The sequence below is a fragment of the Heterodontus francisci genome, chromosome 15 (assembly GCF_036365525.1).
Source record: "Heterodontus francisci isolate sHetFra1 chromosome 15, sHetFra1.hap1, whole genome shotgun sequence".
NCBI lineage: Eukaryota > Metazoa > Chordata > Chondrichthyes > Heterodontiformes > Heterodontidae > Heterodontus > Heterodontus francisci.
The window spans coordinates 45,007,695-45,029,675 of record NC_090385.1 but is presented as its reverse complement, the minus strand read 5'-3'; the positions used below and the strand labels follow the sequence as shown (position 1 = coordinate 45,029,675).

The window sequence follows — 21,981 nt, the reverse complement described above, 5'->3', positions numbered from 1 at the left end:
AATTCCATCCCCACCAAGGCTATGCGAGGCTAATTGTAGCACCTCTATAATTGAGCTGCTTACTTGGCACATATTGTGAATCAATCCTAGGACATTCCTAGTCTGCATGTCTATTTGTGGAACCATCAGGGCTTTCCCAGAGAGATAGTGGTACAGTGAAAGATGCTGAAAGCTCATTATTGTATCTCACTCCAAATTGGAAAGAAGCATGAACCAGTTTGTAGGGGTGCCAAGGACTCCTCCTTTTGTGCCTTAATCAATCCGAAATTTAAAGAAATTCCAAAATATCTCAATTTTTAAAAAAATCACTCTTTAATTATGTTGCCACCTGTCAATGCTTTACACTCTGGCACACATTTTGTAGCTTCTTTAGTAATTCTGATTTTCATGAGTGATTTATTATATTTGATTTATTCATGCACTGAGCACTTTTACTAGCCTCAGAATGTTTTTGAAATGAAGGACAGTATAGGAGAGAGGACAAAGTCCTAGGGAACTCCTGAGTTTAGAAGGATTTCAGAGATTGAATCCTCAAACACAATAGTTTGCACTTATGTAGTTCCATTAACATAGCATAACGTCTCAAGACATTTAACAAAGGGATAAAACACAGAATAGGGTAAATTTTTTTACAGTGTTTGATAGGATAGATACGGAGAGACTGGGCTGGATTTTAAGAAGCCCTTGACATCGTGATCTGTGGCGGGGGTTCCTGAAGATGGCTCCAGATCAGGTCTGCCACGGACCTCGACGCCAGCAGGGCCTGGCCTGGTCTGGCAGTGGCGAGGCTTCATGGCGGCCCCCTGCTGCTGGACAATTGGATCACAATTAACATATTCAAATTAATGAAATCAATAAATATAAATATACTTGCCTTAAATTTTGAGGGCCCACCGCGATGTTCGGAGCGGCAGCTGGCGCTCCTGCGCCTTCAGATCCCTGTCTGAAGAAACGAGGCGCGACACTGGTAGGAGGAGGTAGGTTTGTCAGTGCGGGGGGGTGGGGGATGGGGTCAAATACACGTAATGGGTGAGGGCATAATGGGAAGGGTTGAACCTTAAACATTGTGCAGTTTGGTGGGGGGATGATCAGATGTAAAAGGTAAGTGTTTTGGGGGGAGGGCAAACAGTTATCGTAATTATTATGGGGGGGGGGTGGGAAAAGGGCAAAAGAAATATATTTAATTTTGCTGTGTATTTCTTTAAAACTTTAAATTGCAGGGCAGGGCTGGATGCCCTTTAAAAATGGCACCACGCCTGCACACGGGCAGCTGACATCATTGCCGGTGATGGACAGCCTGCTATTTAAATGAGCTGCTGCGCTTAAGATTGCAGTAGTTTTTTGGTGTGCGGGCCACCATTTTTTGAGCTTGCAGCCGAGATCAACGGCTCATAGAATCCAGCCCACTGTTTCCTCTGCTGGGAAGATCGACGGGCATAATCTTCAAATTAGAACTCGACCATTCAGGAATGAAATCAGAAACACATATGCCAATAGAAATCTGGAATGCTTTCTTCCAAGAGGCTCTGACAATTGGAACTTTCAAGAAGATTGAGAGAGATTTTTGTTAGGTAAGGGTATCAAGGAATATGGAGTAAAGGCAGGTAAATTAAGTTGAGATGCAGATCATCATGATCTAATTGGTGGAGTAAAGGTTGCACTGCACAGAATGCAGCAGTCCTTGAGTACTGCACTGATGTCAGTGTAGATAATGTCCTACATTGATCTTGAGCTTGCAACCTTCTGACTTGGGTGAGAGTGCTACTACAGAACCAATCCTACGCTCGTAGGCCTGGAAATGGTTGCAGGAGTAAGGTAGCTTAAGACTATGGAGGGATTCAGAGATGAAGTTGAGGGTTTTCAAATCAGTAAAGTGGAGGAAACAGACTCAGTGGACGCTGGCAAGGACTTAGACTGTGATAGAATGCAGGTAGCAGAGTTCTGGCTGTACAGGGAATTTATGCAGGGTGCAGATGAGAGGCCGATTAACAGGATGTTGGGCAAATTGAATCTAAAGTTAACAAGCATGGGTTTAATCAGCAGGTGGAGTGAAGTAGAGACAGAAAAATGTAAAGCAATGAAAGAATGGTGAAAATGCTGAAATTTGGATTAAAATTTGAAAATGTTTGTAATGCATAGCAGGTCTGTCAGCATCTCAAAAGAAATAAGGTGGGTTAGTGTATTGTTCATTCTTATTTCTAATAAAGGGTTTAATCAAACAGGAAATCAGAATTATTTTGGAAAGGAAACTAAATTGCTTTGGTGGGAAGCCATAATATAGTAAATTGCCTAGGATTCCAGGGTGCCAGATGACATCAGAGGTTTGGAAGATACCCAAGAGTGTAACAAATGAATCACCATTGATTTGCTTGAAGTTGTGTCAATTCAAGACTGAAAATAAATATTACTGAAACTTCACATTTGGAGTAGAGTCCTCTCTAAATGTGTAACTGTGATCCCATTACTGGAGAAGCGTGTTTTTAAATTAAAATAGTCAATTGGATACAGGAGTAGTGCCAGAGGACTGGAGAATTGCTAATATTGTATCACTATTCAGGAAAGAGGAGAGGGGTAAATCAGGAAACCACAGACCAGTCAGTCTAACATCTGCAGTGGGGAAGTTATTGGAAACCGTTATCAGGGACTTACTTTTGGAAAAGCATGGGTTAATCAAGAAGAACCAGCACGGATTTGTTAAAGGCAAATTGTGTCTGACTAACTTGATAGAATTCTTTGAAATAACAGAAAAAGATGATTAGGATAATGTGGTAGGTATTGTGTATATATGGACTTTTGGAAGGCATTCGACAAAGTACATAAGAAATAGGAGCAGGCCTTTCGGCCCTTCAAGCCTGCCCCACCATTCAATAAGATCATGGCTGATCTGCTCCAGACCTCAACTCCTCTTTCGTGCCAGCTGTTGTGTCTCACAGGAAGCTTGTTAAGAAGATGAAGCCCATGGAATTAAGGGGAAAGTGGCGATATGAATACAATATTAGCTCAGTGACAGGAAACAAGAGGGTTATGGTAGATTAATGTTTTTCAGACTGGGAGGTGGTTTGCAGTGGAGTTCCCCAGTGGCTAGTTTTCAGTTCATTACTATTTGTAATTTCTATAATTGACCTAGATTTGGGTGTAGGGAGCAGCATTATAAAGTTTGCTGATGATACGAAATTTGGCATCATAGTAAGTAGCGATGGAGGATAGCTGTAGACCTCAGGATGACTGAGGGTGGTGAAATGGGCAGAAGTATGCCAGATGGAGTTCAATGTGGAGAAGTGTGAAGTGATGTTCTTTTGGGAAGACTAATATGGAAAGACAGTATACTATAAATGGTATGATTTTGAAAAGTGTGGATGAACACAGAGACCTTGGTGTCCACATACACACGTCCTTAAGAGGTGGCAGGGCAAGTGGATAAGGCAGTTTAAAAAGCAGAAATGTTACTTGGGTTTATAAGTAGAGTCATGGAATATAAAAAGCAGAGATCAGACTAGAATTTTGTAACTCATTGGTTAGGCCTTGGCCAGAGTATTGTGGATAATACAGGGGACCACACTTCAGGAAGGATGTAAAGACCTTAAAAAGGGTATAAAGGAGGCTTACCAGAATGTTGACAGGGATGAGAGACATCAATTATGAGGAGAGATTTTCAAGATGATGAGAGATATGATAGAGTAGATAGAGAAAAACTATTCCCTCTGTTTAGTGAATCAATAACCAGAGGCCATAGATTTAAATTCATTGGCAAAAAATCTAGAGGGTAATGAGATTTTTTTTCCACTCAAGAGTTGTTAAGATCTGGAATGCTGTAAATGGAAGTTGGAACGTTATTTGGGATGAGCAATTTACAGGGTTATGGACAAAAGCAGGGATGTGGGACTAAGCATGACTGCTCTTACAAAGGGCCAGCACAGGCATGCTGGGCCGAATGGCCTCATTCTGTATTGTATGTTTCTAATAACAGAAAATTGCATTAAAATGAGTTGGTGCTTATTGGATAACTATTCATAGTTGTTGAATACTGAAATCAAATGATTGTGTTTGAAATAAACATTTGGGGGGAATTTTATGCTCTCCCCCATGGTGTGTTTGGAGGCAGGGAGCATGAAATTGGGTGGGATGGCTGGGGAGTTTCCTGCCACCATCCCCCCTCCGCAAAAGTTTAGTCCGGGGCAGAAAGGCCTGTGAATGGCCTCTTTCTGCCGCAGCTGCAGTTAGCCATGCGGCGGGTAGCCCTGTCACTGTAGGGGAAGCATGCCATGGAAAACTGTGTGGGCTGCTACCTGGCTCCAGGGGTGGGGGCGGGTTCTCTCGTTCAAAGGCATTTAGTGCCTGAATGAGGGACATGGCGTCGGGATAGGAGAGGCCCGTTGAGGGGCACCCCCCTGCCCTGGCTGCCGACCGCTCCTTCCCCGTCCCCCATGATCCTCACCCCGCCTCCATGGTGGCACTGCAGTTGCCGTCCTCTGATTGGCCTGCAATTCTCCAAGAGCGGGACTGCCGGTCACAGCATCCTAGATCCTATGGAAGGCCTGTCGTTGTTTACTTAAGGTGCCTGATTGGCGCTAAATTCGGCGGGTCTTCTGGAAAAGAGGTGATGCGGGGATCTCGGCGTTGGTTTCTCCAGATGGTTTATCCGCCAGGATAAAATTCTCCCCATACAGGAGTTAAAAGGAATTTGTTGAAATGGGATACTCACCTTGCATAACCTTTGACTCTGCCTAATTTCCTGCCCCCAAACAATCCTAAAGATTTTCTAAGTACGTGATTATGCTGATATAAAGTCAAAGAACAATATAACAAAATTGCAGACAATAAGTTTTTATAAAGGTAACAATGAAAATTCTTCAAAAATAACTTCAAACATAACACTTCTCATTATATACATGAGATCACATGATCAGTTTTTAAACTCTAGTTCCTTTCTTTCATACTATTGTGACAGGACTCGGATACCTCTTGGTCTTTACTCCCCCAACCCCCTCAGAATGGTCCTCTGGAGGTTTTTTCTGTTAGACTTCAGGTTAGGGATAGGATGGCTTTATTTTGTCGCAGGGAAAGAACTTATTTTGAGAAGAATCGTTATGTACTGGGATGGATTGGCTAGGCGATAGGAATGTGATTTAAAAAAAAAGTTACAGCTGAAGGCCGCAGTCCTGTGCCTGTACGTCAAGGAATGCTGAGTCAAACACTTGACGTTTATTAAGATGAAGTAAACCTGAAGATACTCATGACCATACGCTGTTACAAAAGGTGCTTAACCACTGAACATACACTCGTTATGATTTCTTTATCTCCTAACTTCTTGTCTTGCTTTTAAGCTTAACTAAAAGTTTACTTCGTCGCCTCCAACATGACCCTTCTCCAACCCTCAATCTCTATTTTGACATCTTATTGTCTCAAGTCACATAGAAAAGCATTGGTGCGTTAGGGTCAGCATGACATAAAAGGAGTCAAGTTACCAAAATGATGATATTGAGTTTCCAGCTTACACTGATAAAGCAAATCTAAATGTAAATATATTCTAGCCTGGCTGCTGAGACTGCTGCAATAACCTCTGACACAGACACACTTGCCAGTCTTTCAGTTTTGGATTTAGCTTTCAAACTTAATGGAAATGAAATATCGTATATAAATTATTTAGTGTAAAATGAATTTCTGAACTATTTCTCTAACATGGGATGGGGTGGATATATTTTGTGACTGTCAGAGAGGATACGTACGGTGTTAATATTGAAGTCAGGCAAAGGCCATAAAAATTCCAGTTAAAAAGATTATTTTACCTAGACTAACAGAAAAAAACCCATACTGGATTGAAGCTAGTAAGTTAGTTGAAGAACAGAAATGAAAGGAGGTGTACAAATATCTTTTGCTAATTACATAAGATCCAGCATACAATAAAACATGGTCAAATTTGAAGCTCTTGTGAACAGTTCAAAAAGTGGCAATATAGAAAGAAAAGAAAGTCTTTTTACTACCACCAGACGTCCTGAAGTGCTTTACCACCAATGAAGTACTTCATTGAATTGTAGTCAGTGTTGTAATGTAGGCCAGTGAGCCAAGAGATGGAGAGGCCCTAGAACTGTTCTGACTCACTTTGAAACCTGTCCCAAGTGTCTCTGAATAATCTCTACATCTTTGATCTATTTTTGGATTTTTTTTGTGTTCCCAAATTGACATAGTCAAAAGTTACAAAATTTTACAAAAATAGTACAGTATGGAATGTTAAAATTAAATATTTATTGATTCAGATCATTTCTGTGCAGTAAAAATTGTTGCTTTGAGTCAGTTGTGTAGTTTCTTAGAATTTATGAGCTAATAATAAAGATAATGTTTTTTGCATATTTGTTGGCTTATGGTACTCTGTGTACTTAATTGTTCCTTCTTGTTTCAGGATGAGCTAACTGCGCTGAATGTTAAGCAAGGCTTTAATAACCAGCCTGCAGTGTCTGGGGATGAACATGGTAGCGCAAAAAATGTAAATTTCAATCCTGGCAAGGTAAGATACTCTCACCATTGATCAAAGTCTCCTCTGAGCACACCTCACCTTTGTTATTGGGGCTGTATACCACAGGGAGCATGTGTTATAATTGACAACCTGATAAGGTGTAAAGTGTTATAACTGAGAGCCTTTTACTGAGGTAGGGGTAAATAATAGAAAAGTGATATAACTGACAAGCTGATAATTACGGTAGTGTGCAGTAGCATTATAACATTTGAAATGACAATCTTCAAAAGTAAAGAAAATACAAACATTTTTAACACTCCTCTTAATCTGACCAGGTAGATTGAATCTCAGATTTGCATCTCACCTGAAGGTTGATAGTTTTAACAGCGTAGTACCTTTGATACTGTGCTTGAGTATCACTGCATATACTAAGTTTACAAAGATGAAATTGTCCCATAATAATGTTAGATTTTTCAGGTGCTAGGCCCCTCAGTGGTTATAGTTTAATTGCAGTCAAGTAATAATGCTCAGTTTTGTGTTGAGGTAGACCACAATTTTCTGACTTGGAAGTCCGAGTGCTACCAAGCAAACTAAGCTGTAATAGAACTGTCAGTGAAGGAGGGCAATTTGGAATGATGATTCAACTTAGGCGTGCCTCACATACTTAGTTGTAAGATTGAGCATCAGAGGCAATTACCTGGGAGCAGTTAGGGCAGAGCCCTTTGGTTGAAGAATGACCCTTAGTGTGGAGGAACCTAAAGAGTCAGAAAATAAAAACTACTGCATACTAGGAAAGAGATGTGGGTTGGAGAGACTCAAATGCAAACTAATTTTCAATTCATAGAAACATTTTAACAAATTTCCGTGTTTGCATTCAGAGCTTCACACAGACAATCACATTTTTGTGGCAAATCAGTGGATGTTGTAGTAAGTACTTGTGTTACTGGACTACTCAAGTCTCTGTTAAACTTTGTTGCAGATCAGCTCCTACTTCAGCAGCATAATTGCTGAGAAGTTGCGTTGCAACACATTCCCAGATACTGGCAAAAGGAAGCCTCAGGTAAATCAGAAGGACAGTTTCTGGCTTGTCACAGCTCGTTCCCAACCTTCAATACATAACTGGTTTACTGATCTGTCTGGAACCAAACCACTAACCCAGCTTGCAAAAAAGGTAAGTTTCTTTTGATCCACAATTTTTTTCATACTAAGATTATAAAGATGTAATTGCCCCATAATACTGTTAGATTTTTCAGTTGCTAGGCTCCTCAGTGGTTATAGTTTAATTGTAGTCCCATAATAATGCTTAGTTTTGTGTTGAGGTAGATCAGTAGTTGCAACATAGCCAATCTATAGTACCTTTATCTAGCTGCTGATAAAATTAATTTTTGTAAGTGTATCACTGTACCAATCATTGACGCTTTTTTCTTGTAACTTCCTGTAGACCACTTATTTTCCTGCATGTGTATTGCAAATATAACAATGTCACTGTAGTCTTCTGTTTAATCAGAGCATTTAATTCAGCAGCTTTTTTGAATCATTTTTTGCTACTGGTGGTGGACACGCTAAGTTACCTTTGTGTTTTTAATCACTGGGACGAGGTAGGAGAATGGTTGCTGAGCCATATCTCAGCATCAGCCAGTGCCTAATGAGCCACAGGTGGGGAGAGGAAAGGGGAGGGGGGTGAATGCAGTGGAGAATTATTTTTCAAAAAAGGTCTGAAGAGTGCCTTGTTACGATGGACCACAGAATGCATTACAGCTGAAAAAAACATCCATACTTATCTTGTACAGCTTGCTATTAGCAAGGATTTAGGGTTACAGAAATCAGGAAGGAGAGAGAACCCGTTCATACAGCAAGCATAGAATGATACAACACAGAAGGAGGCTATTCAGCCCACTGTGCCTTTGCCAGCTTTTTGATGGAGCTATCCAATTAAACCCACTCCGCTGCTCTCGTCCCACAGCCCTGTAAATGTTTTCCCTTCAATTATTTATCCAATTTTCTTTTGAATGTTACTATTGAATCTAGCTCCACCATTCCTTAAGGCAGTATATTCCAGATTAAAGCCTGGCTCGGGTATAAAGTTAAAACCCGACCCGGGCCCAACCAGAGCACAGCCAACCCAAACCCAACCCGGGCCCGAGTCCTTCAATTTTTTTTCATGCCCGACCTGAAAATATTGAACAGTGACCCGAAAATATCAAAGATGTTATTAATACAGAAAAATAAAATTACGTCAAAACGTAGATTAAAAAGAAAACAATACAAAACAAAACTCAACCACAGCCAACCCGAACCCGACCTGACCTGAGCCGGAATGCTACACACCAAATATAGACCCGACTGGTAGAGGCCTACTTTAGGTCGGGAAAACAAACCCGACCTGAACCTCCATAGACCCGAGCCCGACCCGTGTCCCTCCGCTTTTGCCCTGAGCCCGACCTGGCCATCCGTTTACTTACCTCGCGACTCGGAATCTCCACAGAACTGCCACACACGCGTGGTGATGTCATAGTGACGTCACTCGCTCACTGCGCAGACTCAGTTTCGTCCCGGACTCCTAGCTCAGGTACGTTTTTTAAAATTTTTTTTAATGCTGATCAGCACAGCACTGTCCCTGTGTGTCCGACCCGACCTGACTCGACTTGGACTCGGCCCAACCTGACCCGAGCCCGAAAGCTGGAGTCTGACGATGGGCCCGACCCAACCCGAACCCGACCGCGTGGTCGGGTTCGGGTCAGGTAGCAGGCCTCTGTCAACCGGACCCGAACCCAACATGTAGTCGAGTTTGGTCGGGTTCTGGTCAGGTAGCCAGGCTTTATTCCAGATTACAACAAGTTGCTGTGGGAAAAAAATGTTTTCTCTTGTCTCCTCTGGTTCTTTTGCCAGTCAACTTAAATCTGTGTCCTCTGGTTACTAACCCTTCTACCACTGGATACAGTTTCTCCTTATTTATTCTATCAAAATCATTCATAATTTTGCACACCTCTATCAAATCTCCTCTTCATCTTCTGTGCTGTATGGAGAACAACTGTAGCTTCTCCAGTCTCTCCACATAACTGAAGTCACTCATCCCTGGTACCATACTAGTAAATCTCTTCTGCTTTGGCTTCTAAGGGCTTGACACCCTTCCTAAAGTGTGATGCCCAAATTGAACACATTTCTTAGGCCTCAGCTGGAGCATTAGTGGCGCAGTGGTTAGCACCGCAGCCTCACAGCTCCAGCGACCTGGTTTCAGTTCTGGGTACTGCCTGTGCGGAGTTTGCAAGTTCTCCCTGTGACCGCGTGGGTTTCCGTCGGGTACTCCGGTTTCCTCCCACAGCCAAAGACTTGCAGATTGTTAGGTAAATTGGCCATTGTAAATTGCCCCTAGTGTAGGTAGGTGGTAGGGAAATATAAAGACAGGTGGGGATGTGGTGGGAATATGGGATTAGTGTAGGATTAGTATAAATGATGGTCGGCACAAACCCGGTGGGCCGAAGGGCCTGTTTCAGTGCTGTATCTCTAAACTAAACTAAACCTCCATAACTAAACTAAACCCCTGATGATATGAGTACTGTTCCCCAAATGTTCTCCCACGTTATTCCTCAGAACTAGCTCCAGCACTGTTTCCTTCCTCATTGGGTTGGAAAGACACTGATCAAGCATGTTCTCTTGTACACATTTCAAGAATTCCTCCTCACTTTGCCTTTTACACTGTTACTATCCCAGTGTATATTAGGATACTTGAAGTTGTCCCATTATCACTACTCTGTAGTTCTTGCATCTTTCTGTAATGTGCCTGCAAATTTGCTCCTCTGTCTCCTTCCCACTATTTGGTGGTCTATAGTATACACATCCAGTAGAGTCATAGCTCTTCTAACATGTGCCTATAACTAAAACCAAGTTTATGGGTATGTAGCTTCTGATAGGTATTACATAATATTTGTCAAAAGCTTGGAGGGGAATAAAAGGGAAATGTCCACACATTTACTCTGAGATTACCAAAGCGATATCTCCTTTTGTGCAAGCTGGACCACTGTGAATAATGTTACGCAGCATCTTCACTCAAGGAGACAGGCTGATGGCTGGGGAAGTGTGCAAAATTCCATGCAAGTGCTCTGTAAACAATTATATCTCTAAAACTGAAACCTAGTGGGAGTTTTCCTTTCCTTGCCTATAGCAAGGAGTTTTTTAAGTTTCACAGTTATTTCCTATAAATATCATACATTGTAGATAAAATACCTGTCATCTTTTGTTGATACTATTATAAAACATCAGACTCCCTGACATGGTTAATCTGCCAGTCAATCAATAATATATTATAAATCTAATGTCTGTGTCTGCTTCCTGTCTACAAAATGTTTTTTCCTGTACTGCAGAGAAACTGCTATGCCCCAACCAACTCTGCTTGCCAAATTGCTCAAAATGTTGCTATTTAACTCAGATTTCCTTTGTGCCCATTTGCATGTGTATTTGGACTGTTCCGCTAGACCATTACTTTAATCTCCCTGTGTGCTCCCTTCATTTTTTCTCTTGTCCCCTCTTGTGCCTTCTCTCCTGTTGCTCAGTCATGCTACCTTCCATTTATCCCCTTTTGGGTATTTTGTCTCCTCTAATCCTCACTCAAATTCATCGCTATTCTTTTTCCATCCTACTCTTCTGCCACAGTTCTAGGCTTGACTCACCCAGGCTAAAAACCTATGGCTGTGTTCTGTGGCTCTATGTATGCTCCAAAGGGTCCATTGTGACACCTTATGAGCAGCAACCCCAGTCGCTCCATCCTCCTTTCTTTCCAGCTTTCCACCTCCATGTCAACAAGGGACTAACCTTTCCTTCATTCCTGTCCCGTTCACCCTACCCACCACTGATCCATTTGGTTCTGCCAGTGGACCAACAATCGCTGTCCCTCTCTGTATTTTCGCAAACACCCTTGCCCTCCATGACCTTATTGTGGATTGTTCCAATGACATCATGGCTTAGATGTAAACTTGGCTCACGGCGGTGACATTTTGTCCATTACCGGAGTGTCTCCACCTGTACTTTATATCACCTGCCCCACCAAAACTGCCATGGTGGCAGTGTGGTCCTTATTACCACTGATGCCTTGATCTCACTAATCTCTTTTAGCACCTTCTTCTCATTCAAGCATTTCATCATGTTACCCCTCCCGCCGCCTCCTTTATAATTGTTGTTCTCAGTGGAAGTATGAAACACTCTCCCCCAAAAGACTAGTTGATGCTGGGTCAGTTGAAATTTTCAGAACTAAAATTGCCAGTTCTTTTATTAGGTACAGGTATCATGAGACCTGGAACAAAGATGGCTACATGGCATTGACTTACAGATTAGCCATGATCTAATTAAATGGTGGAACAGGCTTGAAGGGCTGAATGGCCTACTCCTGTTCCAACGTTAAATAAAAACAAAAAATGCTGGAAATAGTCATCAGGTCTCGCAGCATGTGTGGAGAGAGAAGTGGAATTAACATTCAAGTTGATGACCTTTCTTTTCCTAAGTTCCTTGTATCCCTCCCCATTTCTTTCTGCACACAATCCTGGAAAAACCTCAACCGCATCCTTCCCCCCCCGCCCCCCCCAAAAAAACTTTTTTTCAACTACACTTCCGAACAATTAACTTTTCTAGCCATTGGTCCTCTATTCACTATGATATTTCTGCTGCATTTGAGCAGCTCAGGAGTTCCCTCATCTACACCTTTGCTGCCATTGTCTCTGGGGAAAATTCTTACTCTCTCTGATCCTGGTCAGTCGCCCAGTATGGCACCCGTTTTCACTCCGCCAAGTTGAAGGTGCACATATTGAGCATATCTGGCACACAACTAGTTTAACCATTCATCGGCAGAGCTGGACCATATTATACATTTGGTCCTTTCTTTCCTCTATCAAATCTACTTATTGTTCCAGGATGATCCTGGAAAGCAAAGGCAACTCCCAGCTCCTTTTCTCCACTACAAACCATCGCATTAGATCCCTCTCTCTTGCACCTCCAATAACAAATGCTTGGAGATCATGGACTTCTAAGGTTGAGACTATCTGTTCAGCTGTTGCATCTTTTGTTGGCCACCAGCCAAACCTCTACCAAGGTAACCCCCCACCCCCAGTCTAGTATCAAACCCATGTCATTTTCTAATTCTGTTTCCTATCTTCCCCCAGCCCTTTGAGCTCATTTTGTCCATGTGACTCACCACCTAATGTCTCTCCCTGCTGTTCACACTAACCTTCTGACAACCCAACTTGACTTCTTGGAGCCCCATGCTAACTGGCATTATAAATGGTTCCCTCTCACCGGGTACTGTCTTCCTCCTTCCTTTCAAAACTGCCTTTATCAACCCCTCCTTAAGAAAGCCCACCCTGGACTTTTTGTCTTTGCAAATCACCAGCCATTTGTAACTAAAAACAAGAAATGCTGGAACCACTCAGCAGGTCTGGTAGCATCTGTGAAAAGAGAAGCAGAGTTAACGTTTCGGGTCAGTGACCCTTCTTCGGAACAGCCTTTGTAACTTCCCACTCATCAAGTCCTGTCCATTGTTTCTTATGGCCATATTTCAGTTTGTTGGAGAGCTTATTTTGAAAGAAATCTCTTGTGAATTAAAGAAGATTTGACTAACTTCACCTCCCTTTTACATTCTTCATATAGGTGCCTATATTTAGTAAAAAGGAAGAAGTGTTTGGATACCTAGCAAAATACTCAGTGCCAGTAATGAGAGCTGCTTGGTTGATAAAAATGACGTGTGCCTATTATGCTGCTATCACTGAAACAAAGATGAAGAAACGCCATGTCATAGACCCATGTATAGGTAAGGTTAACAAAAAAAGTTGATTTTTTGTAGGTTTACGACATGAATAAACCTGTTTGATAGGCTAGATTCTGCCTTTCATACACTGACTATAGTTTTGTTGGTAATAGCATTGAATCAACAATTCATTTCATTTCACATTAGAAGCTCAACATGGTGGAAATCGAACCTACATTCCATTAATCTGTATATTGGCAGTTCACAGGGGAAGTTATTATATTCTTTTCACTGTAATTTATTTCCTCCCTTTCCTAAAGGCATCATCATCTTTCTGGGGTATTATCTACATTGATACCTAGCTCAAATGGCCATTATTCATGGTGCATGTCAGCAGACTCTTCACCTGTAATAGTGCGTTTACTTTCCAGGTCAATTGTACAATCCATTTGGCCTTACTGACCTGAAACGTTTGGCTAAGACAAATGTGGGTCCATCACAGGCAGAGTCAGGAGAATTTATAATGGAGAATAGAGAAATGGCAGAGAAGCTAAATGATTACTTGGTGTCCGTTTTCACTGAGGAAGATATAAGAAAGCTCCCAGAATTAGAGATTAAAGGGAATGAGGAATTAAAGGTATTAGTATAAGTAAGAAGGTTGTATTGGGGACATTAATGGCGCTAAAGGTTGATAAGTCCCTGGGACCTGATATTCTACATCCCAGAGTGTTGAAAGAGGTAGCTGTGGAGATAGTGGATGCATTGGTGGTCATCTTCCAAAATTCTATAGATTCTGGAGTGGTTCCTGCATATTGAAAGGTTGAAAATATCACCCCACTATTTAAGAAGGGAGGAAGAGCGAAAACAGGGAATTACAGATCTATTAGCCTTACATTAGTTATTGGGAAAATGCTAGAATCTATTCTAAAGGATGTGAAAGATGGACACTTGGATAATCTGATTGGGCATAGTCAACATGGATTTATGAATGGGAAATCATGTTTGGCGAACCTGTTGGAGTTTTTTGAGGATGTTACTAACAAAATTGATAAAGGGGAGTCGGTGGACGTTTTATACTTGGATTTTCAGAAGGCTTTTGATCAAGTCCCCCACAGGAGGTTGGTTAGCAAAATTAAAGCACATGAGATAGGAGATAATATACTGGCATGGATTAAAGATTGGTTAACAGGCAGAAAGCAGAGAGTAGGAATAAACAGGTCATTATCGCATTGGCAGGCCGTGACTAGTAGGGTACCGCAGGGATCAGTGCATAGGCCCCAGCTGTTCACAATATATATCAATGATTTGGATGTGGGGACCAAATGTAGTATTTCCAAGTTCGTGGATGACGCAAAACTAGGTGGGAATGTGTGTTGTGTGAAAGATGCAATGCAGCTTCACGGGGATTTGGACAGACTTGGTGCGTGGGCAAGAACGTGGCAGATGGAATATAATGTGGAAAAATGTGAGGTTATCCACTTTGGTAGGAGGAATATATGTGCAGAGTATTTCTTAAATAGTAAGAAATTGGAAAGTGTAGATGTACAAAGGGACCTGGGTGTCCTTGTCAATAAGTCACTGAAAGCTAACATGCAGGTGCAGCAAGCAATTAAGAAGGCAAATGTATGTTCACCTTTATCACAAGAGAATTTGAGTACAGGAGTAGTGAAGTCTTGCTTCACTTGTATGGAACCTTGATTTGACCGCACCTGGAGTACTGTGTGCAGTTTTGGTCCCCTTACCTTAGGAAGGATATTATTGCCAGAGAGGGAGTGCAACGAAGGTTCGCCAGACTTGTTCCCGGGATGGTGGGACTGTCCTAAGAAGAGAGATTGGAGAAACGGGGCCTTTATTCTCCAGAGTTTCAAAGAATATGAGGTGATCTCATTGAAACCTACAAAATACTTAAAGGGATAGACAGGGTAGATGCAGGTAAGATGTTTCCCTTGGTTGGGGAGTCTAGAACCAAGGGACACTTTCAAAATAAGGGGGAAGCCACTGAGGGCAGAGATGAGGAGAAATTTCTTTACTCAGAGGGTTGTGAATCTTTGGAATTTTCTACCCCAGAGAGCTGTGGAAACGCAGTTATTGAGTACGTTTAAAGCAGAGATTGACAGATTTCTAAATACAAATAACATAAGGATATAAGAATATGAGGATAGTGTGGGAAAAAGGCATTGAAGTGGAAGATCAGCCATGATCATATTGAATGGCAGGGCAGGCTTGATGGGCTGAATGGCTTGCTCCTGTTCCTATGTTCCTGTGTATTGCTTGAGTACTCATAGCCATTTGGGGAAACCACATGGGGTAAGCAATTTTGGTTATGAGATTTCCCAACCTCAGTTTAAAAAAACAATTACTGCCAATGTCCTGTACTTGAAGACTCCTTTATGTTGAGTCTTCCACCATGGAAATAGCTGCTTGAGTGGCTCAAGGCAGGACTCAGGATTGGGGCAAACCTTGGTGTTCCTAACATTGCATGTTGGTCGTGCTTTACTCTTTTTTTTTTAAGAAAAACAATTTTACTTTTTCCTTCTCTGCTTCAAACAGAGCTGCGAAGGCAAGCATGTGGCATGCTGCCTAGTCTTGCTGCCACAAGTTGAGAAAAGATCAGAATTCATCCTGATTTGGAGATGCCAATCTAGTCTTTTAAAATTGTCCTTCAGAAATCCAGTAGCATCTTTATCTTTCAATATAAAGATGATGATGTTCACACTAAAAAATGAGCTTTTAAACAAGGGAATGCTTTACAGTTTGGTACTTAATAGGTATCTGAGCTTAAATACCAGCTTAAATTGAACTGGAACATGGGAGTGCAATCCTTTACTCCAGTTGAGATTTCCTCAACAGAAAAGATTTTGAAGCATCAAGAAATGAAAAGAAAAAAAGTATTTGTATAACAGGTGGTCCAATGTGCAGCATACAATTTATTGCATTATTGTTGGTGGATTTTGGCTCTTTTTTTAAAAACATTTGTTTGTACGTGTGAATATATACATGCACAAATCATAAGTTGCTTAATAGGGATAGGCTACTTTTTAATCTTCTTAGGTTTTCGTGTCTATTATTGTCATTGCAATGGTTTCTGATGTAAGTTTTAGTGTCATGATCAGTTATGGAACAGAATAACATGAATTATTTTGAAGCTGTGCTGCCTTCAGCTCCACATCACAACTGAAGCTCTGGAGTGTGTGTTAATTTTATAATTACATTTGGTGTGCTTTTTTAGAATTCTTTTTGGGGCCAAAAAAATAAAAATCACATGCCGTCACCAGTGTTCAAAAGCATCATTTGGGAAACATGAGACTAGGCTGGGGTAACTCTGACTCTGAGTTTGCCTCCTTCCTCTTGTCAGGTCTCCAGTCAGCTACCTATGTTTCACACCAAGGCACAGTGCATGGATAGATGAATGTTCTGCATCTTTGAGGCACTATTCTATTACTGACTTTAAATGTATGTTGGCCTAAGAAATTTGCAGCAGTGATCTTCTGATCTTCAGGGTGATTAATTTCCTCCTGCAGAATGGACTCAAATCATCACAAAGTACCTTTGGGAACAGCTGCAGAAGATTGCTGAGTCCTATCGACTGATGTCTACGCAGAATTGTGGGACACCAGTACAGCCCACAGTGCCTGAAGTGGAACAGGCCATGAAACAGTGGGAATATAATGAAAAACTGGCTCTTTACATGTTTCAGGTAATGTGTGAACATTGTACATATATAAGGGAAGTAGGTGACAGTATTGTGTAAGTTTCCTTTAACAGGACAGTAGTAATAATTGGAAGTGAGAGTGGTGTAGCACTGTAAAAGTAATGGCAACAGGATCTATGTTTGTTTATATGATCCAGTTAATGAACGGCTTCCTTCCTTCCAACTCTAAGGTCACGGAGTTCAAATCCTACCATGGCAGTTTGTGTAATTGAATTCAATAAATCTTGAAATTTAAGGCTTAGTGCCAGAAAAATGACAAAGCTACCAAATAGACATAAAAACTGAACTTGTCCTCTAGTGTTCTTGAGGAAAAGAAACTTGCTATCACCACCTGATCTGGCTGATATGTAACTCCAGTCCACGTAATGTGGTTGATTCTTCATGCCTTTTGAAAAGGCTAGCAAGCTACTCAGTCATTTAGCATAGCTAGGTCATGCACTTTGATAGGAAGAGTCAAAAGGCAGACTATTTATTTAAATGGAGAGAGACTTCAAAAAAGTGCAGCACAGAGGGATCTGAGTGTTCTTATGCATGAAACACAAAAAGTTAGCATGCAGGTGCAGCAAGTAATTAAGAAGGCAAATGGAATTTTGTTCTTTATTGCTAGGGGGTTGGAGTTTAAAAATAGGGAAGTCTTGTTACAACTGTACAGGGTGTTGTTGGTAAGGCCGCACCTGGAGCACTGTGTACAGTTTTGGTCCCTGTATTTAAGAAAGAATATGCTGGCATTGGAGGCAGTTCAAGAGAGATTCACTAGGCTGATTCCTGGGATGAAGGGGTTGACTTATCAAGAACGGCTAAACAGGTTATGCCTTTATTCATTAGAGTTTAGAAGAATGAGGGGTGATTTTATTGAAACGTACAAGATTCTGAGGGGGCTTGACAGGGTAGATGTTGAGAAGATGTTTCCACTAGTGGGGGAGTCTCGAACTCTGGACAGTTACAGAATAAGGGGACACTCATTTAAAACTGAGATGTGAAGGAATTTCTTCTCTCAGGAGGTAGTGAATGTCTGGAATTCTTTACCCCAGAGAATTGTAGAGGCTAGATCACTGAAGGTATTTAAAGAGGAGGTAGATAGATTTTTGAAATAGCGGGCAGTTGAGGGCTGTGAGGAGCTGGCACGAAAGAGGAGTTGAGGTCTGGGGTAGATCAGCCATGATCTTATTGAATGGCAGGGCAGGCTTGAAGGACCGAATGGCCTACTGCAGCTCCTATTGCTTATGTTCATATGTAGGGATTAGCAATGAATGTAGTTTTTCTAGCAGTGGTTACATTCCATTTTTAAAAAGCTAGGTTGTGTACTGCAGTCCTGGAGAGAGCCTTTTGATTAACATCAGTTTTTTTTAACTGAAGCAAGCTGACCCTGATATAAATATAAAACTGAGAAGATGTATCTATATATCCCTGATTCTCTCACTTTGACTATAGGATGGAATGCTGGACAGACATGAGTTCTTGACCTGGGTTCTTGAATGCTTTGAGAAGATCCGACCAGGGGAAGATGAACTTCTTAAGTTGTTGCTCCCACTGATGTTGCAGGTGGGTAAATTCCTGTATGCATCTTCTGCACTTAGCAATTAGAGTGTACTATTTATTAAAAGCAGTTCAATTCATTTAAAATGGTAGCTGACATGCCATGTTTTTATATCTGTACAAGGATTAATAGCATGCTATCACAAGGTGTATTCAATTTATAGCTACCATTAGAACACGGGAAATTGATATTTAACCCAATGTGTTTTAATGTTGTATTAGTGTATTTCCTCTGTGATACTCATAGTTTGTCACCTCAAACTGATTAACCACCAGAGGTATACAGCTGTCGATGGAAGATAAAATCTATAATTGTATGATTGTGTATTTCATAGTTCAAAAATTGCAGCATGAAAATTTTTCAAGCACCCACCGTTACACTTTACCGAAATCCCAGTGTCAGTGCTATTAATACTGTTGCATTTATCAGTGTACAAATGCTGTTAGTGTGGCTCTAGTGTGTCAAGTCACTATACATTCATCTGTATAGTTCTAGTAACTGAAGTGCTAACATCTATTGCAGGCTTGTGACTTTGTAACTTCCTTGTTTTTCTGCTCTGTTTAGTACTCTGGAGAATTTGTACAATCTGCATATCTGTCGAGACGCTTGGCTTACTTCTGTACCCGACGTCTATCCATGCTGCTTGGGGATAGTGGTAGCAATGCAGTAACAGGAGGACACCAGTCCCATGTGATAGCAGCACCCACTGGAAATGCCTTGCCTCCAACTCCAACGCCACCAGCCAATGGGGCTAACCAGCCTCAATCTCCATTCATGGATTTTTATATTTGTCCACAGCATCGCCCAGTTGTGTTTGGATTAAGCTGCATGCTTCAGGTACATCAGCAATGAAGTCGTCTTTATTTTGCCTTTAATTGAGTTAGTACCAATTAGTCTTTATCTTTCTTTTACATTTAAAAAAATATTCAAATGAAACAGTTTAAGAAGCTTTATCAATGGATAGAAAAAGACTGTTTCTCATTAAACTGCATAATAACCTCTTGTGACTCAGTCCATAAATGCACTGTCATTGTAGAAATGAATTGTGCAAACTAGGAAAGTTGCAGGCATGATCCCAATCTTGACTGCCATAACCGTTCTTTGCTGTGGGTTAAGGAGAGCAAATATCAGCCAGGTTGCCTCTTGCTGGAAAGGGTATGGGTGTGGATATTGGGAGAGGCCAGGGTAAGACTTGACTGTGATCCCTTCTCCTGGCAAATAGCCTAGACTCTATCTCAGCAGGCTAACAAGGAGATCGGGCAAATAACTTAGTTCCAGACGTCTTCAAGCAGCACTGTTACTAGGAACTGGGAGGAATATTAAACCTGCTTCAATTTACTTGCACTCTTGGTTATCACAAAAAAATTTTTTTGTAGCTACTATTACCTGAGGGAGAAAGGACAGACAGCACATTCCTCTAATGTACTCTCCTGTTCCCTTACTTCACCAACCAGAGGGGAAATCACAGATACATTTCTGTTAGGTTGGGTGCCATTGTGGATTGGCATACCATCAGGGAAGCGATTATTAGTTTGGGTAGTTATTCCTGACCATTGTTTCGTGACGCCTGATGAAAAGTGTACATTTGCCCATATCAGATGAGGACCAGCTATGATGTCCGCACATTGAATGGCCTGCAGACTCTCACTGCCTTGACTCACGCATGAAGAGTGATCACTTGGGTGAGGTACTGGTGGTCACTCAGTGCCCATAAAATCATAACACAGTAAGGAGTCTGGAGAGGAGAGAAGAAAATAGAGAACTTTTTTTCTCCAGAAATTCCTAAATGTAAACTTAAGACAGTTGTTGGGTGAAAGACATGACGATTTACTGGTGTTAATGACAACTGGCTGATTGTTTTACAGAGTATAGTTTTGTGTTGTCCAAGTGCATTGGTATGGCATTACTCGTTGACTGATTGCAGAAATAAGACTGGATCTCCCCTCGATCTTTTACCCATAGCACCATCCACTCTGCCCATGCCAGGAGGGAACTCTACATTTACCCAACAGGTATGTTGAGCTTCTCTAGTATAAAAATTGACGAAGGCTCTGTGAAGCATCTAGGAATATTTTTCTACTTTAAAATTGCTGCATAAATGCAAGTTATTACTAAACTTTGCTTTGTTCCTCTATCAAATTCTTGACCAGGTCCGAGCTAAAGTGCGGGAAATTGAGGAGCAGATTAAAGAACGAGGTCAAGCTGTGGAGGTCAGGTGGTCATTCGATAAGTGTCAGGAAACCAATGCAGGTAATAGCAACTCTTGATATTTCATGCAGTGCAAATTTTAAGTGGACTGACAGGAATTAAATCTTGCTTGTTGAATAGTACTATAGTTTGTAGGATAGCGAATACTGATAGGCCTAGTTTTTTTGATGGATCTCAATCCTAACTATCTGCCTTATTGCTATATATCTTAATCCTCTCTGCCTTGAGAAATGCATCTAATTATCTCTTAAACCCATTTATATAGAGTTTTCCGCTGAGAATTTATCCACTGAGTGAATTAGAGTGAAAGTTAGATCTCTTTCTTATTTGCAACCTTCTAATTTTAGATTTAATCTAAATAAAAGCAAAATACTGCAGATGCTGGAAATCTGAGATAAGAACAGAAAGTGCTGGAAATATTCATGTCAGAGAGATGAAGAGTTAGCGTTTCAGGTCTGTGACCTTTCATGAGAGGTCTGATGAAAGATCACAGACCTGAAAAGTTAACTCTGCTTCTCTCTCCACATTTTCTGCCAGACCTGCTGAGTATTTCCAGCGCTTTCTGTTTTTATTTGAGATTTAATGTGTCTTAGTATTTAAACTCCTCTGTAGTGGATCTAGATTCTTCATTGCAAAGTGCCAAAACACTATGCCTAATTATTGAGCCACATCTGCACTTGTGTTTTTTTTAAGCAACTATTCAAACACAACTGGCCACATCCAGCGATGCCTCCCTGCCTATGGCTAAATCTTTCTCCCGTCAGGATTGTCTTTGTGGGGGACAGGGGTGGTAGGGTGGTGATGGGGTAAGGAAAATTTCAGCTCCCTCCACCACCCTGCCAGGGAAATCACCCTCTTACCCTCTACCTTACCATCACCACCCTCCCATCAATGCAAAACACAGAGGGAATGATTTATGTTTTTCATTTCAAAAACTGAGTCGATACACACATTAGCCCCAATCACCGCCTCTCCTTTTTCCATCTCCACCACTTAATTCCCTGGCTTTTACCATACCATTTTTTCATCCTAGTGCTGCACCTTTATCATTGCGTTGGTTCTCCCAATCCCTCCTTCCCGCCCCTGTCTCCGGCCTGCCCCTGCTCTCTCCAGTCCCTCCCTTTTCCTCTCTCCAGCCCTCTCTCCCTGCCCCCCCAACCCACTGATAGAACTTATCAGTTCTCTGTGGTTTTAGCTCACCGAACTCCAGTATTGCCTCTGGGTTTCCTAAGTATTGCTCATGCTTAGAATTGGGTTGTGTCCGTATGAATAGGGGTTGGTAATATGCACTCCATCTTAAGTAAATATAAACTCTAGTCATACAATGTGGTGCCTCTTGTGCA

General features: G+C 41.4%; 1 protein-coding gene across 2 annotated transcripts in view; it reads left to right on the top strand.

Annotated features, from left to right (window-relative positions):
• Positions 1–21,981, top strand: part of med12 (mediator complex subunit 12) — a 153,935-nt gene that overhangs the window by 5,690 nt on the left and 126,264 nt on the right. For both annotated transcript variants that reach the window (XM_068047477.1, XM_068047476.1), the window contains exons 2-9: positions 6,398–6,502; positions 7,431–7,622; positions 13,085–13,244; positions 16,703–16,878; positions 18,325–18,435; positions 18,995–19,267; positions 20,296–20,442; positions 20,581–20,680. In XM_068047477.1, coding sequence (XP_067903578.1) covers positions 6,398–6,502; positions 7,431–7,622; positions 13,085–13,244; positions 16,703–16,878; positions 18,325–18,435; positions 18,995–19,267; positions 20,296–20,442; positions 20,581–20,680 — 1,264 coding nt within the window. The remainder of the gene's footprint in view (positions 1–6,397; positions 6,503–7,430; positions 7,623–13,084; positions 13,245–16,702; positions 16,879–18,324; positions 18,436–18,994; positions 19,268–20,295; positions 20,443–20,580; positions 20,681–21,981) is intronic.